This window comes from Diceros bicornis, chromosome 20 (assembly GCF_020826845.1).
Source record: "Diceros bicornis minor isolate mBicDic1 chromosome 20, mDicBic1.mat.cur, whole genome shotgun sequence".
NCBI lineage: Eukaryota > Metazoa > Chordata > Mammalia > Perissodactyla > Rhinocerotidae > Diceros > Diceros bicornis.
Genome location: NC_080759.1, coordinates 20,630,587 through 20,652,450, shown reverse-complemented (window position 1 = coordinate 20,652,450; position 21,864 = coordinate 20,630,587). Strand labels below are relative to the sequence as shown.

General features: G+C 39.7%; 2 protein-coding genes across 4 annotated transcripts in view; one reads left to right on the top strand and one right to left on the bottom strand.

Moving 5' to 3' along the window:
- The window catches only part of CDC20B (cell division cycle 20B), a 60,321-nt gene extending 39,549 nt beyond the window's left edge, over positions 1-20,772 (bottom strand). Inside the window, exons 1-2 of the mRNA XM_058564085.1 lie at positions 20,569-20,772; positions 20,228-20,290 (exon numbers count right to left, since the gene is read on the bottom strand). Of these exons, the coding sequence (XP_058420068.1) occupies positions 20,228-20,290; positions 20,569-20,631 (126 nt within the window). The 5' untranslated portion in view covers positions 20,632-20,772. The remainder of the gene's footprint in view (positions 1-20,227; positions 20,291-20,568) is intronic.
- Positions 8,824-13,829, top strand: GPX8 (glutathione peroxidase 8 (putative)). Of its 3 annotated transcripts, XM_058564087.1 has the most exons (4): positions 8,827-8,875; positions 8,962-9,028; positions 9,557-9,818; positions 13,198-13,829. In XM_058564087.1, exons 2-4 carry the CDS (start codon positions 8,999-9,001, stop codon positions 13,359-13,361), a joined length of 456 nt encoding a protein of 151 aa, XP_058420070.1. In that variant the 5' UTR covers positions 8,827-8,875; positions 8,962-8,998; the 3' UTR covers positions 13,362-13,829. The 3 variants fall into 3 exon arrangements, with proteins under 3 accessions (XP_058420069.1, XP_058420071.1, XP_058420070.1); XM_058564086.1 differs by having other exon boundaries at positions 8,824-9,028; XM_058564088.1 differs by lacking the exon at positions 9,557-9,818 and having other exon boundaries at positions 8,824-9,028; positions 13,198-13,266.
- Positions 20,773-21,864: the final 1,092 nt, after the last annotated feature.

Sequence of the window (21,864 nt, the reverse complement as noted above, 5' to 3'; positions counted from 1 at the left end):
GAGAAGCAGGCCTGGAGTAAGAACTGTGGCCCAATCAGACTTCCATCCTCCCACTTTTGGGTTTCTCTCCTCCAAGGAAAACCACAGTGCCAGCTCAATGGCTGGGGAGACTGAGCCCAGAAAGAGGGAGACTGAGCAGTGGGAATCTCAAACTGGAATGCTCATGTTTCAGCCTCAGCAAGAAAGATGGTCAGAGGGGCACGTTGTCCCATGTGTTAACAGAAGTCAGAAATTTAGACTTTTCATATCAATTTCCCCACTTTGTAAAGTTTTCAACTGGTCCAGATTTTTTTAGAACACTGTAGCAGAGCATGTCTGTGGGCCACATGCAGGCTGGGGGCTGTGTCTGCATCCACTGCAGTACTAGCCAAGCAGCCCTCACCCTTCTAGAGAGCAAGAAAAGGAGGAGCCACCATATTTGAAGATACATTTCATTTGCAACAAACATGAAAGAGACACTTACCCAAAGTTTTCCTTGGAATTTCAAATGTAAATATACATTAAAAAACAAAATAATCCTGAGTTTAAAAGAGGGAAAATAAAGAAGAATTCAATATGTCAGCTAAGAAAAACGATCAAAAAATTTCACATTGACAACCTCACACTGCCTTGGCAGGTCTGTATTTCTCTGGCTCATCTACTATCACTCTTTCTATACTGTTTCCCCACCTGAAATGCTCTTTCACAGTTCTCTGCCAGGGTAACTTCTAGCCTACCTTCATGGCTGGGATCAGCCACCAACTCCTTCAGGAAGGTGTCTCTGACATTCTCTTCCACCCCATTCCAAACTGGGTTAGGCAGCCTGTGGTGGGCCAACTACTTGTGGTGGTTAATTTTATGTGTCAACTTGCCTGGGCTAAGGGATGCCCAGATAGCTGGTAAAACATTGTTTCTGGATGTGTCTGTGAAGGTGGTTCTGGAAGAGATTAGCATTTGATTCAGGAGACTGAGTAAAAAGATCCACCTTCATCAACATGGGCAGGCATCATCCAATCCACTGGGGGCCCAAATGGAACAAAAAGGCAAAGGAAGGGTGAATTCTCTCTCTTCTTGAACTGGGCTGTCCATCTTTTCCTCCCTCAGACATTGGAGCTCCTGGTTCTCAGACCTTCAGACTCCTTGACTTACATCAGCAGCCCCCCAGTTCTCAGGCTTTTAAACTGGAACTGAATTAAACCACCAGCTTTCCTCCTTCTCCAGCTTGCAGATGGCATATTGTGGGGCTTAGCTTCCATAATCTCATGAGCCTATTATATATATCTATATGTATCCTATTGGTTCTGTTTCTGCAGAGAATCCTGACTGATACAATAATGGTCCCCTAAGATATCCAGATCCTAATCCCTGGAACCTGTGAATGTTACTTTATACGGCAATGGAGCTTTGCAGATGTGATTAAGATAAGGATGTTGAGATGGGGAGATTATCCTGGATTATCTGGGTAGCCCCTAAATGCAATCACATGTCCTTCTAGAGAGAGGCAGAGGGAGATTTGACTACACACAGAAGAGGAGCAGGCAGTGTGGCCACAGAGGCAGAGATTGGAGTGATGCACAAGCCAAGAAGTGCTGGCTGTCACCAGAAACTGGAAGAGACAAGGAATGGATTCTCCCCTAAAGCCTCTGCAGGAAGCAAGGCCTCACTGACTTCTTGGCTCTATCCAGCGGAACTGATTTTGGACCTCGGGCCTTTACAACTGTAAGAGAATAAATGCTGTTTTAAGCCACCACGTTTGTGGTAATTTGTTACAACAGTCATTGGAAACTAATACATAGCCCTTCTTGTGCTTCCGTAGCTCACTGTGTGTGCTTCGAATAGAGCACTACCACATTTGCTTAATAATAACAACATTTATCAAGCATTCAATTTGTGCTAAGCACTGGGATAAATGCATTAGATGGATTATTGATTTCAACCTCCTCACAACTCTATGAGGTAGGTACTATTATTTCCCCCATTCTACAGAGTTGGAAAATGAAGGTTAATAGACTTGAGCCAGGATAACTTGAGCAAGGATACAGAGCTAATAAGTAGTGGACCCAGGATTCAGACCACTGCATACAGTTGTACACATCATTGTCTTTATGAGTGGCACCCCCTGGAGCATGCAGCGCACAACCTCACAACCAAGCAGAGCAATCCTGCCAAGGTTTGAACTCACAAATTGATCCAGTCCCTGTGCTCGTAGCACCTCTGCTCATGCTATGGTCTGAATGTTCATGTCCCTCCAGAATTCATCTCGAAATCCTAAGCCCCAAAGATGATGATATTAGTAGATGGAGACTTTGGGAGGTGATTAGGTGATGAAGGTAGAATCCTCATGAGCGGGACTAGTGCTCTTATAAAAGAGATCCCACAGAGCTCCCTAGCCCCTTCACCATGTGAGGACATGAGAATTCTGCAGCCTGGAAGGGGGCCCTCATCTGACCACGCTGGCACCCTAATCTCAGACTTCTAGCCTCCAGAATTGTGAGAAATAAATTTCTGTTTTTTATAAGCTACCCAGTCTGTGGTATTTTGTTATACCAGCACGAATGGACTAAGACAGCTCATACTCCACTTTTCTGATTATTTTAATTTCTCTCCTACTATGTTACAAATTCCTTAAGACCAAGGACTTGGTTTTTTATCTTACTGTCCTCAGAGCACAGGACATTCATTGGCATCTGTGGGTTCCATCATGAATAAATGAATGAATCTCTTCCCCTAGAGGCAATTAGTGCTAAAGAGCTACAAGGGACTTAAGAAAGAATCCAGAGGCAAGGAAATAAGCTATTTTCCTTCTTTCTTCTCCATTAAGAACAATGATTTTCAAATTAGACAGCATATAATAAACATTGCTGCAGAAACTGGAGAGTAAGACAAATTAAGCAATAAGTATTCATCTGGGCTTTTTAAGTAAGCTCAAGTCTCTGGGACCAGATGAATGAAACCTCAGAGTACTGAAAACACTTCCAGAATGCATGCTGGTTAGTGATCTACGAAAAACAAGACAAATGAGAAAAATGCCCCCAAATTTAGATAGACAAATGTTTTTCATGCTCTTCCAATAGGAGGAACAGGTAACTAGAAATAAGTAGTTTGATGCCAGTGCCCCGGATGGCACAAGTCTTATGGATCTATCTGTATGAATCCCCCTAGGGGATACTACAAGGTTTTGTCCCTGGACTTCTACTGTCCAACTTGATATCGGTGGCTTGAATGGAGATTTATTAATCAAAATTGTTTATCCTAAGTTGAAGAAGATAGTTAAAATATTAAAGGACAGAAATAGGATTCAGAATAAAAAATCTGAGACAAGGACCAAAATCAGCAAAATTAAATTCTTTAAGGACACTGAGATTTTTTTCATTGCACAGACATAACACAAGAGAGAGTTGACATGAAGTGAAAAGGACTGGCAGTGTCAGATAGCTACCCAGAATAGGAGTCAACAGTATCACGCAATTACTTTTTTTTAAGCAGTACAATTTTAGGTCTCATTAAGGGAAAAACAGTGTCCAGAACAAGTGCAGGTGAAACCTGATTGTCTCGGCACTGGTCAGAACTCATCTGGAGAACTGTGTCCAGTTTCAGAACCGTTCTGTAAGAAGGAGATGGACAAGCCAGGATTCAAAACCTGAGTTTATTTAGAGGGAAGGGACTGTGATGACAGGAGGGCAGGGAAAAGGTGCAGCAAGGGAGCAACATGTGAACGGAGTGTGGGCTCCTGTGGTATTTAGTCTGAAGAAAGAAGACCCAAAAGGAACTGTCTTCAAATATTGAAAGGAAGGCAATTTATGAAAAAAAGAAAAACTTACTTTGTATTGCTCCCTATGACAAAACTAGGACCAATGAATGGGAGGAGGTGAACTTTTATTCAACACAAAGAACTTTCAAAGAGTTCGAGCACAATTTTCCATAACATGTTAAATAGAAAGTACAGTTCTCAGTCAGTCCCTCCACTAGGGGCATATGGTTCATAGTGGTAGCAATGAACATTTTTTAATAGTATGTATTTTAATGTGCATTTTTAAATGTTTTAAAATTTTCGATGTTGCTATAAAGTTTTCCCTTATAAAAAATAATGTGAGTAAAATGAGTCAATTTGGGGGGCCGGCCGGTGGCGCAAGCGGTTAAGTGCGTGTGCTCCACTGCCTCGGCCCGGGGTTCACCAGTTCGGATCCCAAGTGGACACCGACGCACCGCTTGGCAAGCCATGCTGTGGCGGCGTCCCATATAAAGTGGAGGAAGATGGGCATGGATGATAGCCCAGGGCCAATCTTCCTCAGCAAAAAAAAAAAAAAGAGAGAGGAGGATTGGCAGATGTTAGCACAGGGCTGATCTTCCTCACAAAAAAAAAAAAGAGTCAATTTGAACAAAAAATGTTAAGTAACTAACAAGTGATATGCAAATATGGCAGAAATCACAGAGGTGGTATGCAAATGACTGCAGCTTAGAAAATACTGTAGATTGTGCTAGTTCATCTTCAGTGTTTTTAAACTTTTGTTCCAGGATCTATCTCCTGCTGAGGAAATGCCTGTTGCATAGTTTTAAATGACTCAAGTATTTATTAATAGAAAGGAAGAGGAAGATAAGAAAAATAAGACAAAGAAGGGAAAAAGGATGAATGACTTGATACTCCAACACATCAGTTTGGCTTGTTTACCTTTAGAGTTCACATCATATTGACACTAAATCGGGAGGAATTCAGAGCACCAGGGCCAAAAAATAAATAGAAAGGAACCTAGAGAGGTCAAAAATAAGGTCAGGAAGGAACAAAATGAAACAACTGGGAAAATAGAAACAAATATATATCTAATGATAAATAGTCTGACACACAAATGTTTGGGGGTGGGAAAAATCTGGACATTCCAAGGAAAGACATGCTGGTGATGCCAGGGTCTTTCTAGAATCTCGTGGCAGGGACAAAAGTAACAAAGATGGCCTATCAGCTCTCAGGCATATCCTCCCAATCCCCCTTCCTCAGCTTCTGAATGTCTGCCCTTCCCGCCACCACCTGCCTATAGCAGCAGCATTCTGTCTATAAGATATTTCAAACTCAGCATCTCAATACTATTTCAAATTGACCATTTAGACCAAAATATTCATCTTCTCATTTTTGAACTTCCAATGCCTTCTTATCCTAGTGGGCAATACAACCCAAGCAAAAACTGTTAAGATCAGATATTCTTTATTCTCTGTTGCCAAGGTCTGCCACTGGGGGCTCCAGAGAATCTGTAGCATCTACCCCTTCCCTTCTGGGGCATGACCAAGGCTGCCTTCATTGCCCTCTCTGAGCTTAACTTGTTGCTCTGCAGATTTCCTGTGACCCCTTCCAGATGACTTCAGTATATACAGCCAAGCTTTTTTGTTGTTGTTCTCCACTCTTCTCCTCTTCAGACTCTTAGAGTGATTTCCTATAGAACTAAATGTCTCCTGATGAATAAAACCCCATCACCAGAGTATTACAGCAATCTCACCTACCACGTTTTCTTCTAAGTAAACATATTTTATTTATTACAGAGAAATGGTTTAATGTAGTTGAAATAATTTTGTTTATGAAGTTGAAAGCCCTAAACTCTAGTCTTGGTTATTCCACTTAATAGTTCTATGATCTTGGGTGAGTTATTAACTTTCTATTTCAAAGAATTATTGCATTATGTCTGAAAAGAGCTTTATACATATTACACATGATCCTCTTTAATATATATGTATATTATTTAATATATAAATAAATAATGTGTATATTTATTTAATATATAAATGTGTAGTATAAAGCTCTCTACAAACATATCCTCTATTATATTTATATTTAATATATCTTTATATATATAAAGCTCTCTACAAATGTAAGTTATTTATTTAGCACTCAGTTATTTGCTGTCTCATAATTGCTCCTTAATTATATCATGTGTGTCTTGTCTCTAAAATTGATTTCAAACTTCCATGAGGCTGGCTCCATCACTGACACTTTATTTGTATCCTCTAAAGTGAGTGCTTGAGTTAGCTGATTAACTGAGTCAACTGTTTTATCCCATTCTTAATCCAGTAGCGTCCCTTAACCTTGACCTTAAACCTCATCAATCTTTTTCCCTCCTTTAGGAAGCCTTCCTTGATCTTCTAAAAGAGTGCTGGTGGTTTTTCTAGCATACTATCCCCTATGCAGAGAAATTTGCAATGTTGATATATTTATAATCTGAGAATGGTTTTAGTATAGACAGAACACGGAAGCAATGATGACAGAGCCCCAGAAAACTGAGAGAAGATGATATTGAAATAAATACAGAGAAAGACTCTAACAATGAAGAGAGAAGAGATTTCTAAGGGCCAAAATCTACCTGTGTTCACCACTGTCCAGGGGAGTTCCCCCAACTGTTGTCATGGATGTTTGGTTAATGGGCCTGTATGGATATTTATATATTATAAATATATATATTTATATGTCATGCTATTAAGCCTTAAGAATCATAAAATTAACAAACTGGCTCTGATTTCATCCTAGAAAAGAGACTTACTTGAGCTTTCAAAGTACTTTTTCATATAGAGTGAATTTTCTGATCAAACTAACATGAAACATCAGCCTGCACAATTGTTTTATTTCTGGTTGTAAAAACTGGCATGCTGGCTTATACAGCAATCTCTTGCAAATTTATATGGCATAATTTTGGCCTTCTCAAATCCATTCAGCTCTGGATCACTTGATGGGAGTTTCTGTATTCATAAAACAATAGATTAAAACTATCATAATGATTTTATCAAAATAAAATCACCCTTGAAGGCCCTGCCTGGGGGGTGGTCAGTCAACATCCCTCCCAGAGGTACCCTTCTGTCCCCTCCCTCAAAGCAGTTATAATGGGGTGGGTTTACATGGTTCAAATTATAGCAGGTGTTCTATGAATGAACTTTTAAAGCCATTTGCTTGAACAGCCTGAGGAGTTAGTTAAAATATCTAGTGTAGACATAAAGACATGAAACATGTATACAGTGGAAGACAAAGGGAAACCAAAGAACTTGTTGCTCTGAAAACCACACACACGCACAAAAATTGAGGTCTAAAGTTTCTCAAACTTAAATGTGCACTTGAGTCACAAGGGGATCTTGTAAAAATGCAGCTTCTGATTCAGGAAGTCTGGGGTGGGGCCTGAGACACCACATTTCTAACAAGCACCCAGACGACAGCAGGGCTGCAGGCCCAAGGATCCCACGTGGAGCAGCGAGGCCAGAGAACTGAAGCTACACAGTAGTGTTAGGGTATAACATAAACACAGGGACTTGGGCTTTTTCAGTAACCGGGCCAGAGAACACCAAAGTAAAATTATCACAGTTAAGAAGTGATACAACACATTTTGTGTACATTTTTCTTCTTTACTAGACATTATGTTTCCTAGAGAATACTTTTCTATTGTACCCATTCTGATCAGGCCACGAGAGTGGGAGTGAAGTGGCTTATCTGTCTCTGACAGGTTTTTACATGCCTAAGCTGTGGGCTGTGCTCAACTACCCACAAACACAAACCACAGAAGCAGGGACCAGAAGCAGGGCAGGCAGCCTCCTTAGCACATCCTACAAAGCTCCAAAGATCTAATAGTGATGGGAAGGGCACTCCTACAAGCTCCCCAGGTCATTCCATGCACTTTCCTAGCACTTTCTGGAAACACATCATGACACCAACAGTTAGGCCCAAGTGGAACAAAGCACCTTAGTTCAAAACTTGCTGTGTGTCTTGAGGCATTTTCTAGGGTGACTAAAGGAACCAAGGATTTCAGGATATTTAGCCGTCAATCTCCTCTCCACACCTACCCCCAAATTTTCAACAGTTAAGTTAGGCTCCTGCAGGAGGCAATAGTCACAGGAAAAATAAAGATAAAAAATGAAGCAACTAGATGATGACACATTCAAGTAGAGATGGGTTTGGAGTTTTTTTATATTTGTTTTTGACTTTTTGATAGAACTATTTTGTTAAATTCCTACGTTATTATAGAGTTCAGTATTTTTCCATCCACAGCTCATTTGTGAAACATGAAATCATTTTCATGGGTCAGAACCAAGCTGTTTTAAAAATGCAACAGACCAGGGTGCATCGCAGTTCAAAGGGGAAGTATTGTTTAAGGAAACTTCTCAGTTACATGTGTCTCTGTCTATGTGTACTGAGTTACATTGTTAAGTGCATTTCTTACTGTGGGTCATGATCAAAAATTTGAAAAACAGTGGACTATAGTTTGCTTTTTGATAGAGAGGGTTTTTTAAAGCCATCATTTTTGTTAATCTATTTATTCTTACTAAATTCACCTGGCATCACCTTAGCTAGATGAAGTTAGGATAAGCAGCCTTTTCAGATACTTCTCTGCCGTTTCCACTCTAAATTCCTGGAACTCATATAGCAGGTTTAATCCACACATAAAATATCAAATTCCGTCAGGTCATACATCATAGTAATAGATCAATTTAATATACACTCTGAACTATTCCTGAGTATTATGAACCTAAATCCTCTACATGGAAACAATTGCTGGGAGCACTTCACATCTTTCAAGTTACAAGTGCACCATCTTCTGGTGAAATATTTTCTTTGTTGGAAAGATGTTAAAGAGCTACCAAAAATGTCCTAATTTTTCTAGCAAAAATTGCAATTGTCATCATAAATACATTGAAATTATTTAGGGCTCTTTACTTCATCCAGGAGTTTCACTCCATTCCCCATCTAAGAAGGGTCTTTCCAATTCCTTAGCAGTGAAAGGAGCTAGTCTGTCCTTCCTGGTTTTCTGTTAAACTGAGTCGGTTTCAAGTTTCAGCTCCTCCTCGAATTCCAGCCTGCTGAGACTTCCCTCTAGAATCATCCAAAATGGAGCCTCTTACGGCTTACTCGTTAAGATGTTCAGGGCCCAAAGCAAAGGCATTTGCAATTTTGCTGTCTATGATTCTATGCACAGTAATGCTATTTCTTCTACAATTAAAATTTCTAAAACCTAAAATCAACAGCTTTTATACCTTTGAAGTGAAAGATGCAAAAGGAAGAATGGTTTCTCTGGAAAAGTTTAAAGGCAAAGTAAGTCGCATCTTCTGGTTTTATTTCTATTGTTTGTCCATGTTCACTGTTAAATGGTCGTAAGTTATAATTTAGTCTTGAATGTTTTTAGTGTATCAGAGTTCTCATAGTTTATATACTTCTAATTGATCAACTCTAATTATCTTAACTATTTTCTTTAAAATGTTTTATGTGCTGAATTAATACTTTAAGTTGTTACAGAGAAATTTATTAATAAAAGTATTAATTCCATAATCTAACAACATTAAAATGCACTTGGTCGATGATCATATAATTAACTTTTATTTCAAAATAAACTGCCGTGAGTACCTGATGCTTTTTTAAGAGTAGTGAGCTTTCAGAGTCTCAACTCATGCATCCGGTGTGATTTTCAATAAATTGGGTATGTCTAAAAATATGAAATAACCATCTATCAAAGGTTATACTCCCCCAAAACAGTTTAAGATTTTAACTACTTGTGGAATTTTTTTTTTAATCTTTTATTTGCTTCACTTTCCGGTTGCATTTTTTTTTTTCTTTTTCCGGGAGGTTGCACTAGTTGTAAACGTGGCTAGTGACTGCCAACTCACAGACAGAAATTACTTAGCACTGCAGGAACTGCACAAAGAGTTTGGACCATTCCACTTCAGCGTCTTGGCTTTTCCATGCAATCAGTTTGGAGAATCGGAGCCCCGCCCAAGCAACGAAGTAGTATCTTTCGCAAGAAATAACTACGGAGTAACATTCCCCATCTTCCACAAGATTAAGATTCTAGGATCTGGAGCAGAGCCTGCATTTAGATTTCTTGTTGGTAAATATCTACCTTGCCTCACCAATACAATGTTTTTGATTGCTTTCATTTTTAAAACAAATATACCAGGGACCATACTCACTTATTTCATTCAAAATGTGTTACTGGGAAAGTTTTATAAAACTGTCCAAGTGCCAGAATCTCATCCTTTGTAACTTTCTAGAAGTTATGCTTCCCTGAAATCAATGTTTTAACTTCTTGGATGGCAAAATAAATCTACTCCAATGTATTTTATTCCTTACGGTCATTTTCCTGAAGAATTTACTTGAAGTGTGGTCATAGCTATTTTCACAAAATATCTCAATTCTCCTTTCATTTAACTAGTATTTGGATAAATGTCCCTCCCCATTATTAAAGCTATATATCCCTCATGAATCTTGCTGTACATTATTAAACATATCTTTGTGGTTAACTTTATATTGTCTTACTTATCTAAGATATTATCCTCAAGGATGAATAATATCTCAGTTTATCATGTTTTTGCTAAAATTCAAAGCAAGATATATCTTGATTTTTTTGGAAGAGGGTAGTGTTTGGCTATCTCTACAATTAGACTAGTTACAGAAATCTATATAAAGATTTTCCAGAGTCAGTTAGCATAAAGGTAGTGTGGTATAGTGACTAAGAGCTAAGCTTTGGCCCCAGTCTATCTGGGTTCATACTCCTGCTCTGTTGCTTTTGCTGTGTGTCTTCAGGCACATAACTTAACTTCTTTGTGCCTGTTGCCTCATTTGTAAAATGAGATTATCTATGGTATCTACCTCCTAAGATTGTTTGGAGGATTAAGTATGTTTGTAATAAAAGCAAAGTACTTATCCACTGCTTACACTGTGCCCGACACTATTCTAAAGGATGTTCAGCTAATGTCCTCTCATCTAACTCATGCAGATGATACTCTGAGTCCTGTTTTCACTGTAGATCATTTGAGTCTTGATAAAACTATGACCTCGGTCAGGCAATCAAGCTTCCAACCCAATAAACCAGCTAACGATGTTCTACAACATTTCATTTAAGTGTGAAATCAGAATCTTCCAAAAACATTACTTTTAATTTCTAGGGAAAGTCTATATAGTGCCTAACACCATGAATAGCAACTAGAGTGAGGTCTTCCTTCCTCTTATTTCCTGGGTACACCCAGGAAAGGAAAGCCAGAGCACATGTCCTTGTAATCATGCCTCAATTATAGCAGCCAAATGCTTGGGTGCAACAGCTCCTAGGTTCTTCCCCTTTATCACTAAAAAAGCTTCTGAAATTCCACTTACCCTGTGTAATCAAAAAGTAACAGTGGTTTAAGGTTTCATTGAAGTTAGAGGAAGCTTCAGAGACAAAGACAATGAGATGATGGCCAAATGAAAATTAGATCTTTTAAACTGGCCCAGATGGACAGTAACTGATGATGTGGTCACAAACAGGACCTCTCTGTACAGGTGTGCAGGTTGTTCACTAAACAGGGCATCTGTATGAGGAGGCAAGGGGGAGCTGAAATATAGCTGAGTGGCAAGGCATATACTGAGAGACTATACCCACCTGGAAGGGTTTCTTTTTCTAAGTCACCTCGAGATGTTACATCAGCTAGAGAGAGGCCTGCCCTGATGGGCATTCTCTTTAGAAACACCTTTTCCATTATAGAAAATGGCTATGTTTCAAAATGATTTTAGGAAGGCTTGAAGGTAATAATGTGATGCTCATACTGAGTCATTGATGTTTAATCTAATCAGCAATACTAATAATGAAATCACCAATTTAAATGCTTGGCACAGTATGCAAAGTAAAGCGCATATAAGTAAATATTATGCTCCTTTTTGTTATTTTTAACTTATGCCCCCTCATTGGTTCTTTTCCCAGCATAAAGCAAAGTATTCCCCACTTTAAAAACTCCAGGCAGTGTGTTCCTTCTACCTACTCTATCACTGTTTTGAAAGAATAGTTCACTCTTGTTTTCTCTGCTTCCCTGTCTCCATTTTCTTCTTCCATCACTGTATCTGGCCTCTAACTCCAGGACTCCCCTGAACCTGGTGGGTCATGGTACCACTGACTTCCACTCTGGCCCTTCTCTCTCTCCTTTGCAGGTTCCCCCTTTCCATCTACCCTTAACTCTACTGATCCTCAGGATTCTGCCAACAATCCACTTGGGCTCTTCTTATTCTGTCCCCTTTCCCTGAGGGAGCTCTCTCTCCTAAGCTCCAAAGCCATATAGCCAGCTATCTCCTCTGCTGTCCCACATACACCTGAATTCCCTTTTGTACAAAACGAATTTGTCATCTTCCTCCTAAAATCTGCTTGCTTTGCCATGTCCCCTGTGGAGGTAATAGAGTCCAGAAAGGAAGAGCACAAGCTCTGGGGTAGGAAGGCCTGGATATCAGTCAGGCTCCACCACTCACCAGCTACATGACCATGAGCCTAGGCCTCCATTGTTCTCATCTGCACAATGGGGATAATAATAATACCCACATCACAGGGTTGCTGTAAAGATTAAATAAGATCCATATGAAGCACTGAGCATACATGACTAGACACATCGTAGGCACCTGATAAATTTTAGTTATAATTATTTACATTTTTTTCTAATGTTAGCCAATAATAATGCACATAAATCCTGGATGATATACATGGAAAAAATCCACATTTCTTACATAAATTAAGATGTATCAAAAGGATGTCATAATTTCTCAAAATGATTATTTAGAATTCTTAACCATTTTCAGCTATGTAATATGTAACAACATTAAAAACATAGATACGAGGGGCCAGCCCAGTGGCGCAAGCAATTAAGTGCCCGCGCTCCACTGCGGCAGCCCGGGGTTCGCTGGTTCGGATCCCGGGCGCGCACCGATGCACCGCTTGGCAAGCCATGCTCTGGCAGCGTCCCATATAAAGTGGAGGAAGATGGGCATGGATGTTAGCCCAGGGCCAGTCTTCCTCAGCAAAAAAAGAGGAGGATTGGCAGATGTTAGCACAGGGCTGATCTTCCCACAAAAAAACAAACAAACAAAAAACATAGATATGAAAAGTAATCTCTACATTCCATTACCAATGACCTTTAGAACACTATTTTATCTAAAAAACGTTAACTGAAAGTGTTGAGCTAGTGACAAGGTAAACTTTTTGTTGTTTAGATCAACAAATCTAAAGTAAACCACTTTATTTCATGATGCTAGATCAGCAGAATCATCAGTGAAGTCACCATGTGTACAGAGAGCTGGTGACTCAAACCTTGACTTTTGCTTTAAGTGTTTTGTTTTTTGTTTTGTTTTGTTTTTGACATTATGACAATCCTAGAACTTGATTCTAAAGTTATCACTTATGCAGAGAGTAATAGAAATGACAATGTTGACAAAGAATAAAATTATGTTCATGAAAACATATTCTGATCTTTCAGATTCTTCAAAGAAGGAACCAAGGTGGAATTTTTGGAAGTATCTGGTCAACCCTGAGGGTCAAGTTGTGAAGTTCTGGAGGCCAGAGGAGCCCATTGATGTCATCAGGCCTGAGATAGCAGATCTGATTAGACAAATGATCATAAAAAAGAAAGAGGATCTATGAAAATGCCACTGAGCCATTCCAATGCAGAATACAGAAGTCAGAATACAGAAACGCCTCCATGAGGGTTTGGTCTCATTTTAAATACTCTGACAATTAAATGTGGCACTGAAGAATGATTTTTTCTTAATGTTGTCTTGCTGGTGAATGGTAATGAATGTCCCCTTGATAGAGATGTTACCCATGGCAAAAATAAACAGTAGCCAAAGAATCAAAATATTTCAAATACTTCATCTGACCACACTAAATGATACACAGTCGCCAGTGTGCCTCAGTATCCTATTGTTCGACTTGACATTTTCTAGGATTGTACTTGATGGAAATGCCAACACACTAGGCTTCTCTGAATTCGACACTGTGTGTCACCGAAATTTCTGGAGTAACTAGCTGTAAATAGCTATTTTTATGTAATAAAACACAAAATAAACATTGAAAATGTAAAATACATAGAAATAAATTCAAATCCTTATATATTTTTGTGTGTTTCATGTACAGGATTTTGTTTGGGTTTTATTTTTTTTAAGTAAAGATTCATAGTATGTTTTACTACATCTGGCCAAATAGTCAATTATAAATGACATTATCATAACATTTGAAAAATCCATCATTTTCAGTATTTCTCTATTGTTTTCCAGAAGCAACTCAAATTCCACCAATAGAATATTACCAGTCGAGCCAGTCTCCATTTCTGAGGGGAATCCCAGTGTAATCCCAGTGTAAGAAAAAGGCCATGAGTATACGATCATTTAGCTTGGTTCCTTGTGGGTTCATTTTGGTTGCTAATATATTCAGACTAGATGAGCCACTTGGAAGGAACGCAGTGCTGCAGCAGTCTCGTGACCAAAATAGTAAGAACCAACTCCCAAGAGTCAAAACTCTTAATGTAAAGAAGGGAGTGACAGAAAAAAAGCTTGATACTTCTTTTTATTTTTGTTATTATTTTTATTAAAACGATTAATGCTTATTATAAAAAAAAAAAAAGAAGGGAGTGATTGCAATTACACGTTCTAAACATCAGCAACCTCCGAACCCTGTGACAGAGTCATAACATACCTTTTCTCCCAAAGTCATGACCTTTATGTTTTGTCAGCCTTGTAATTATTGGCTAACAAAGCAACCTGCCAAGTTGGTGAAGGATAATTATTGCTCCATAAAATATATGTTCATTTCATAAAAGAATTAAATGGGAAGACTGGGGCAAAAAAAATGTTAAAATATAGTCATGTAAAATTTCGCTAAGACTCAATCCAAATAATTGTGAGTTGGCTCCCGAATTCTGATCTGATTAATGAAAGTGAAGACCCTTTTTTATGGTGAAATCAGTAATGCTACCTCAGTGTATAGTTCTGCATAAGTGTTTAGACTAAAGTTCTTAGAGAAACCAAATATGTTTCCCTGAATATCTTCTGCTTCAAAGTATATGCCCAACCACCCAGCTCCGAATGTCTGCAATAAGATATTTGGTGAGGCTGGAGGTGTAGTTTCCATCAGAGGTCAGGAGGATTTACAGGGATAGCCTCAAGAACGCCAGGTCAGCAAACCTGCTGCCACCTCTCACTAGCAGCATGACTTTGGGCAAGTCACTTGACTACTTTTCCATTCCCTTGCCTATAAATTGGGGGTTGAAGGGGTCAAACTAAACAAAAAGCCCCTTCCAACTTACCAAGATGTGTCAAGCAATCAACAAAGGAATCGGTGCTAACCGGGACTGTTGTCAAATAGGAGCCACCTAACAAGTCTTATCTGTTCTCTGCAATTTTGCCCCAAAAGCCTACTAGCAATTTGAATTCTGAGCCTCTAAGCAAAATTTTGTTCAGGGAAACCCCTCCAAGTGTTGCTTCCAGAGCACTCTTGCCATATGCCCCCACTTACGACTTCCATGAGTTCATAATAGTGCTGCAGGACTGCTGGGGTGTTTTTTGTTTTGCTTTGGTTTTTTTGGTGAGGAAGATTAGCCCTGAGCTAACATCTGCCAATCCTCTTTTTGCTGAGGAACACTGGCCCTGGGCTAACATCCATGCCCATCTTCCTCCACTTTATATGTGGGACGCCTGCCACAGCATGGCTTGATAAGTGGTGCGTGGGTCTGTGACCAGGATCAGAGCGTGCGAACCCCTGAACGCCAAAGCAGAGCACGCGAACTTAACTACTATGCCACCGGGCCAGCCCCTGCTGGGGCATTTTTATGTGCTCACGTTACAGGTGTGAGCAGCAGTTATACACCAGCACTACTAGGCTACAGAGACTCCCCACTGCCAGACAGATGGTAAGGGAGCTGTGCTGGGCAGTGACCAGGACTGTCCCAGTGAATGTAATTCAGCTGTCCACCCTGCCCCTAATCACTAGTTCTCTCCACAGCCACATAAAGTAGGGTTTTCCCTTATTGATGTCCAACCCTGGTTGCCTCATGTAACCTACAGTCTCTACTATCATCAGTGCCTGATTCTCTCCCCTTGCCTTTTGGGTACCGAGAAGGCACGTGGGAATTGGAAAGTGTGCCATATAGGTGTCCATTCGGGGTTCTGTAATGAATAGGCTACGCTGACGTGCTGCCACCCCTAACTCAAATGTCTCATATGAATACCACGAGGCAAACACAGGCTGAGGAAAAATGCATCTTTCTTGAATTGAGCATAATACCTTCTCTATCTCAGCATCAAAAGGTCTGAGACATACACTTCTATGGGCTTCCCGAACTGAGGAGTATAACAGAAAAAAATAGCAGGCATCACATAAAAGGGTTTCAGCTGCTGTCCTCATGACAAAGGAAAGAGACAAAATCAAATGCATTTAATTGTGGTCAATAATTCACTGACTTGAAGTTTGGTTTAGTTTGTTTTATTTGGGAGATGAAGAGGAGAACTTCATACTAACTCCTGATCATCTCATGACAGACATAACAATAGTGTTGAAGAGTGGAATAAAAATGAATTTGCCTGAAATATACCCTGAAAGTCATACTTCATTTTTGACAATGCTTAATAACTATAGCATATCTATAGTATGTGTATATGTACATATATAATTCTTAATAATTAAGAGTATTTATAGCATATATACAGCCGTGGCTGATAAATGTTTAACAACCAACTCTCTGGAGAAGGAGTCTGATTTGCAGCATTTGCCAATTTCCATGGTGTAAATGCCCCCACATGGTCAATTTCAACCTACCAATGGTTTAATAACTTGCAAAACTTAACAATCGGTTCTCACAAACCAGTACAAGCTGGCTCCAGCACACCAAAATTCTTAAAAATCAGACTTGATCAGGGCATCATAAGAATCTCCAAAGAGAAAAATCTAGAGCAAAAATATATCACATATACTCTTTATTTTTACTATAAATATACTATTTTGACAGGTTATATGAAAATGTGAAAGTATACGCAATTACTGAATTATGAAAAGCTGCTAACAGTATACTGTATAATCACACTAAAATCTAATGACCTACCTGGATTGTCTGCAGGTAATCTCAAGTAGGAAAACACTCCAGCAAAAAAAAAGAAAAACAAAGCCCGAGAAGAAAAACAAAACCAATATTTCTCTATATTTTCTTTAAATACATTAACTGTGTTTCAAAAGACTGCCTTGCACAAACTAAAAAGTGTTGAGTGGTCCCTGTACAAAATATTACATTCATTCGTGGTCTTCCTTTGAAAGAAAAATGACATATTTGAGTGGAGTTAATATGGGGACGCTCTGTCTGTATTTATCCCTCAGCTTGATTTCATCTTCCCATAGAATAATAAAATTCTAGTAACTGTTACACCTAGAAACTAACACATCACACTCCTTCCCACCCGTCTCTTTCCCTTCTCCCACCGAACTGTTAAGCCATGCCTTGCAGAGTGAAGCATTCTCTTTGGGGGTGGGGGAATAAAGAGCAGCAAGGAATTAGGAAGCCCTCCAGAGGGTAGTGATGGGAAGCAGTTACATTCCCAGCACAATGAACATCACAGAGGCTGCCTCAAAAGAAAACACCTGGGAGAAAATCCTTCCTAGCCAGCAGAATCTCCCTCCTCTTCTTTTCCTTTGAGGTCCCAAGAGTGGATCCCTCAATTTCCCTCTCACTCCCATGGAAACATTTTCTTTTTGAATTTGTATATTCATTCTCCTCCTTATCCATCAATCTCCTTAATTTGTCTTGCTTGAATTCCATTCTTTCCCTCCTTACTCATCATCTCAATAATATGGAACTGAAGAAGTTTTAAATATGTATTCTGTTTATTGAGTATAAATGTTGGCATTTTATGTCTTGCTCTTTAGTTTAAAAAAATTAAAAGATAAAGGCCAAGCCTTCTAAACTTAGTAGGTTTTATTTTTACCAACAGGTCAGTGACTTTCTATAGAAAATAACATGTTGAAATTTAACCTTTAAAAAAAATAAAATGAAAACAATATTTACATGGAAGGGATACTTAAACATAAAGATGCTGAAAATGGAATGATATTGGGCAACAAGAAAAAGAGAATAAGATTTAAAATAGCAAAATGCATAAGAATCAAATTATAGGTATCTTTTTAACCCATGGTTCTAGAAATAAGGTAAGAATAAAAGTTAACTTTACCGATAACTTATAATCCAATACAGTGAAGAGAGTGATACATTTCTCACATCTCATTCAGGGTGTAACTAACTGACCAGACCACCAAAGTCAGTTCCGTGAACTTGCTGCAAACGTCCACAGGAGTGTGGACTGCACGTCTGGGACCCAGCACATATCTGACACTGCTCCATGGGTCAAAAGGGCCTCCAAGGGAAGGAGAAAATATTTAAAATCATACTGTATAGTCAGTTCTTCCCATTTTGCAAACTAAATCTCATGCTTTCTTCCAAATATTTTATGATTTTGTGATTTTAAAGAAAATGAAGTGAAGAATTGAGGCAAATCTTCCAAACAATTCAACCCCATCCCCCACTCCCCCAAAATCCCTAATTTTCTTGATACTCAAGTGAAAATGTTTTAGTTGACTGACTCATTTGGAAAGTTACCTCAATTCTCCCTTCAGCTGGTACACACACACGGTTATAGAGACCTACTCTAATGTCGTATTAAGAAACTGATCATCCAGAAAGAATACTAAAGACTTAGTTGAAAATTTGGGGAAATATTTTAGGCTTCCCATTCCAAATTGTCATTATAGTCTAAATTTTATATTAAAAAATACATATATAATTTCACAAATACTTTAATACTGTCTACCCAAGACTCCAAAAATATTACCTGGAAATTTTTTAAATAATTAATTATAGTAGTTTCTTTACCATTATAAAGCTGTCTATTGTATTATACTTGAGTAACTGAATAGCAATAACAAGTGTAATAGTAAATAATTCAATAGTGCCCTGGTTTATAGCAAAAAGTATACACACACACACATTAATTATAGATTTAATTATACTCTGACGTTCATTGTATATGCAATAAGATAGCAGTTGCATGTTAGCTGATGCCATTCACATATTCAACCAGCTAACAATACACTGCCAACCCATCACACACAGGTAACCAATGCACTTCATGAACAAGAAGAATTTATCCAGAAGCAAGTGGCAGGGTAGTTGTGGCTGCCGAATTGACCCAAAGCAGCCAGCTAACAATACACTGCCTACCTGATTCAGGTCACTGCTGCTTTCCAAGGCCCATGAAGTCACTGAGGCTACATTTGTAATATGAAACACAGTGGCAGAACTTTAATCTTAATAGTCACATTAAAGAAAACTTATAGACAAAACTTGTTCCTCCAAAACTATTATAAGAAATAAAACCAATATTTCCTTTAATCTATTCAAAAACTTAAAAAGAAAAACTTTCAGAATACTTACACTTAGCTTTTCCAAATTAAAAGCTTGGATATGAAAATACAGTATTGCGGTTCAAGTGAATTAACAAAGTTATACTTAACTATAGCTTTTCCAATTACTTCTGTTTACTGACCAAAACACCAGTTGTCTGTATTAGGCAGTAAACTATCTAGGAGTCATGGTAATACATAAGCTTGGCATAAGACAAAACTGCAGCTATGTTAGGGGGAAAAAATCAATATTAAAGTATTTAGGGAATTTAAGGACTTAAATGTCATTCATTTTCTCCCACTACAAATAACGTTAGTCATTGCATTCTGAAAGTGCAGTTACATGTTTGGTTGATTTATTGTGTCACTACTTAAATATAGAAAAATGTAAAGAAGACAGAAAAATCTATAAAAATGGTGATGAGTTTGAAACTAAAATCTATGAGTAAAGGAATATGAACTCTTTAGCGTAGAGAAAAGCAAGGTGAATGTTGATAATGAGAAATTTAAAGCATATGAGGGCTGTTTATGTGGAGAAAAATAAGAAGAAAATCATTTAGATTTGTTTCATTTTTACACTGATTATAAGAGAAGCTAAAGGCCTTTGGGTTCAGGAGAAAAAGTACTACTACATTGCTAACCTAAAAGCCGAGGATTATGCCACTCCTCCCCATTGTCCACAAGATGGCACCATTTCCATTTCTTTGAGGGGCAAGCTTTCGAATGCAAGAAGGGAGCGCAACTAGCAACTGTTAAAATGAAATTGTAACAGCCAGCTAGCAATGCACTGCCTACCTGACACATCCAAGCTTCATCTTTTGCTGCTGAAACTAGACAGCACCATTCAGATACAAATGATTACCATTATTTGTCAGGGATCTTCAGTTTCTTACAGATTTTTTTTTTTTTGGTATATAATTAGACTCTGCAGTGATATTATGAAACTGATTTTTTAAATTTTCATATTTTCAGACCAGCCCATACTTCCAACAAATATCTTCTTTAGCAAGAATTAGTTCGTTCAAGATCAGAATTAAGACAGAGAACTAGAGCAAGCACTAAACACTCACCTTGGAAGAACCTTGGCTTCTCTTCTGCTTCATGTCTTTGGCAAGCACCCGCATGACGTTCTCCTTTGAAAATAGAAATAACATAGAGAAAGAGAAACGATTTTTTAAAATCATAATGTTAGGTGTGAATGTTTCTAGATCCTCAGCTTGTCAAACCACAGTTACTTTTTTTTAAGCAACTAGGCACCTCCAGGACACAACTAAATTACACAACTCAAAATTAACATCAGAGTTTAGAGTTTTGTACTACCTTTTGGCCCTAAACAGGTATTACGAACGGTGCCTTAGACAGGAAGCCCCTATGGGGACTTGGGGCGAGTAAACAAAAGGGCGTTACTCACCCACAGCATCTCTTCTTCGGTCCGGACCCTCCGCGGGGCGGTGCGCTCCAGTTTCCACTCCATCTCAGGAGGACTTCGGCCTCTCCTCGACCGCCTCTGGTTTTCCCCTCAGCTCTAAGCCCGTCTTGACTCCTAATCGTCAAACCTCTGGAGTCTCGTCCCCCAGGACCACCGTATTTCACCCCCAACCTCTATTTCTCCCACTGCTCCTAGAGAGCCCTCCCCAGGGTACTGTTTAAAAAGCCGGCGGGGCGGCAGCCAGAGCGGGAATCCCCGTCTCCGGCTTCTCATTGGCCAGCGCTGCGGTGACGCCAGAGCCCGGGAGGGATTCCCCCAGCGCGCTAGGCGGCCCTTCTTTCCGTCCCGGCTGGGGCCCCGCCCCGCAGCCTCCTGCTCTTTGTCCGCGGAGGCGCGCACTGGAGCGCCAAGCTTTGCCGCGAGCCGTGGCGGGCCTGAGCTCGGCCAGGCGCCGAGGGCTGTCACAGAGGCAGGAGGCGAGGGGGCAGGCGGGCGAAGAAGCGGGCTCTGGGACTTCTCGTTCTTTCCTTTTTCAGAAACAAAAAGTGTTTCGTTATAACGGGTCCTGATCCCTTTTCCTCCGCTCCCACTTGTCTTTCTCCAACCCCATCCTGCCTTCGAGGGATGGGAGGGGTGCAGTGACTCTCCGGCCTTCTCTCCATTGCTAATGATCACCGTTCGTGTAAGCTATTGATTTTAGACGTGTTCCCCGGCTCTCCCTCCATCTTCAAACAGGCAGAAAATCTGGCAAGACTTCTGTGCTGATGAGAAGGGGAAGCATTGATATATTTATTCAATAATTTTTTCTCTGCTCTAGCCGTTTGGAAGTGGTCAGGTTCTCTCACTTGAGCTTCTGAGCTATGTTCCCAAACAACACGTTAGTGAGAGAGGTGAAAGAGACAGTGACAGGGAGGACCTGATTAGGATAAAGAGCCAGCAAAAAAGCTGAGCAGACTGAGGCTAAGTGATAAAGGATGGTATGGGGGGTGAGGGAGGGGTTTGGAGGGAAATGACAAGGAGCCAGATGGGCTGTGCAGCCTTAGCTGCCCACCTGAGCCGCTGAGAGAGGCGAGCTGTGCCATATGCCATATGGCAGGAAGGGAATCTGTGTCTGGGAAACCTCTCACAGTCTGGCAGATTACCACCACCACCACCCACCCCCCGCGCCCACCCCAACCCCCCACCCCACCCCCGTTTCACATTGGATTGTTTTTACTCTAATGCAACATGTGGGTTTGTCTATTTTACTGGGGAAAGGGTTCACAGATTTCAGATACT

Bases quoted from the DNA above. Each gene is read 5' to 3' on its own strand.
- GPX8 (XM_058564086.1), top strand. From the start codon at position 8,825: ATGGAGCCTCTTACGGCTTACTCGTTAAGATGTTCAGGGCCCAAAGCA. The intron at 9,029-9,556 runs GTAAGTCGCATC...TTTTTCCGGGAG, and splicing joins TGGAAAAGTTTAAAGGCAAA to GTTGCACTAGTTGTAAACGT. The intron at 9,819-13,197 runs GTAAATATCTAC...CTGATCTTTCAG, and splicing joins TGCATTTAGATTTCTTGTTG to ATTCTTCAAAGAAGGAACCA.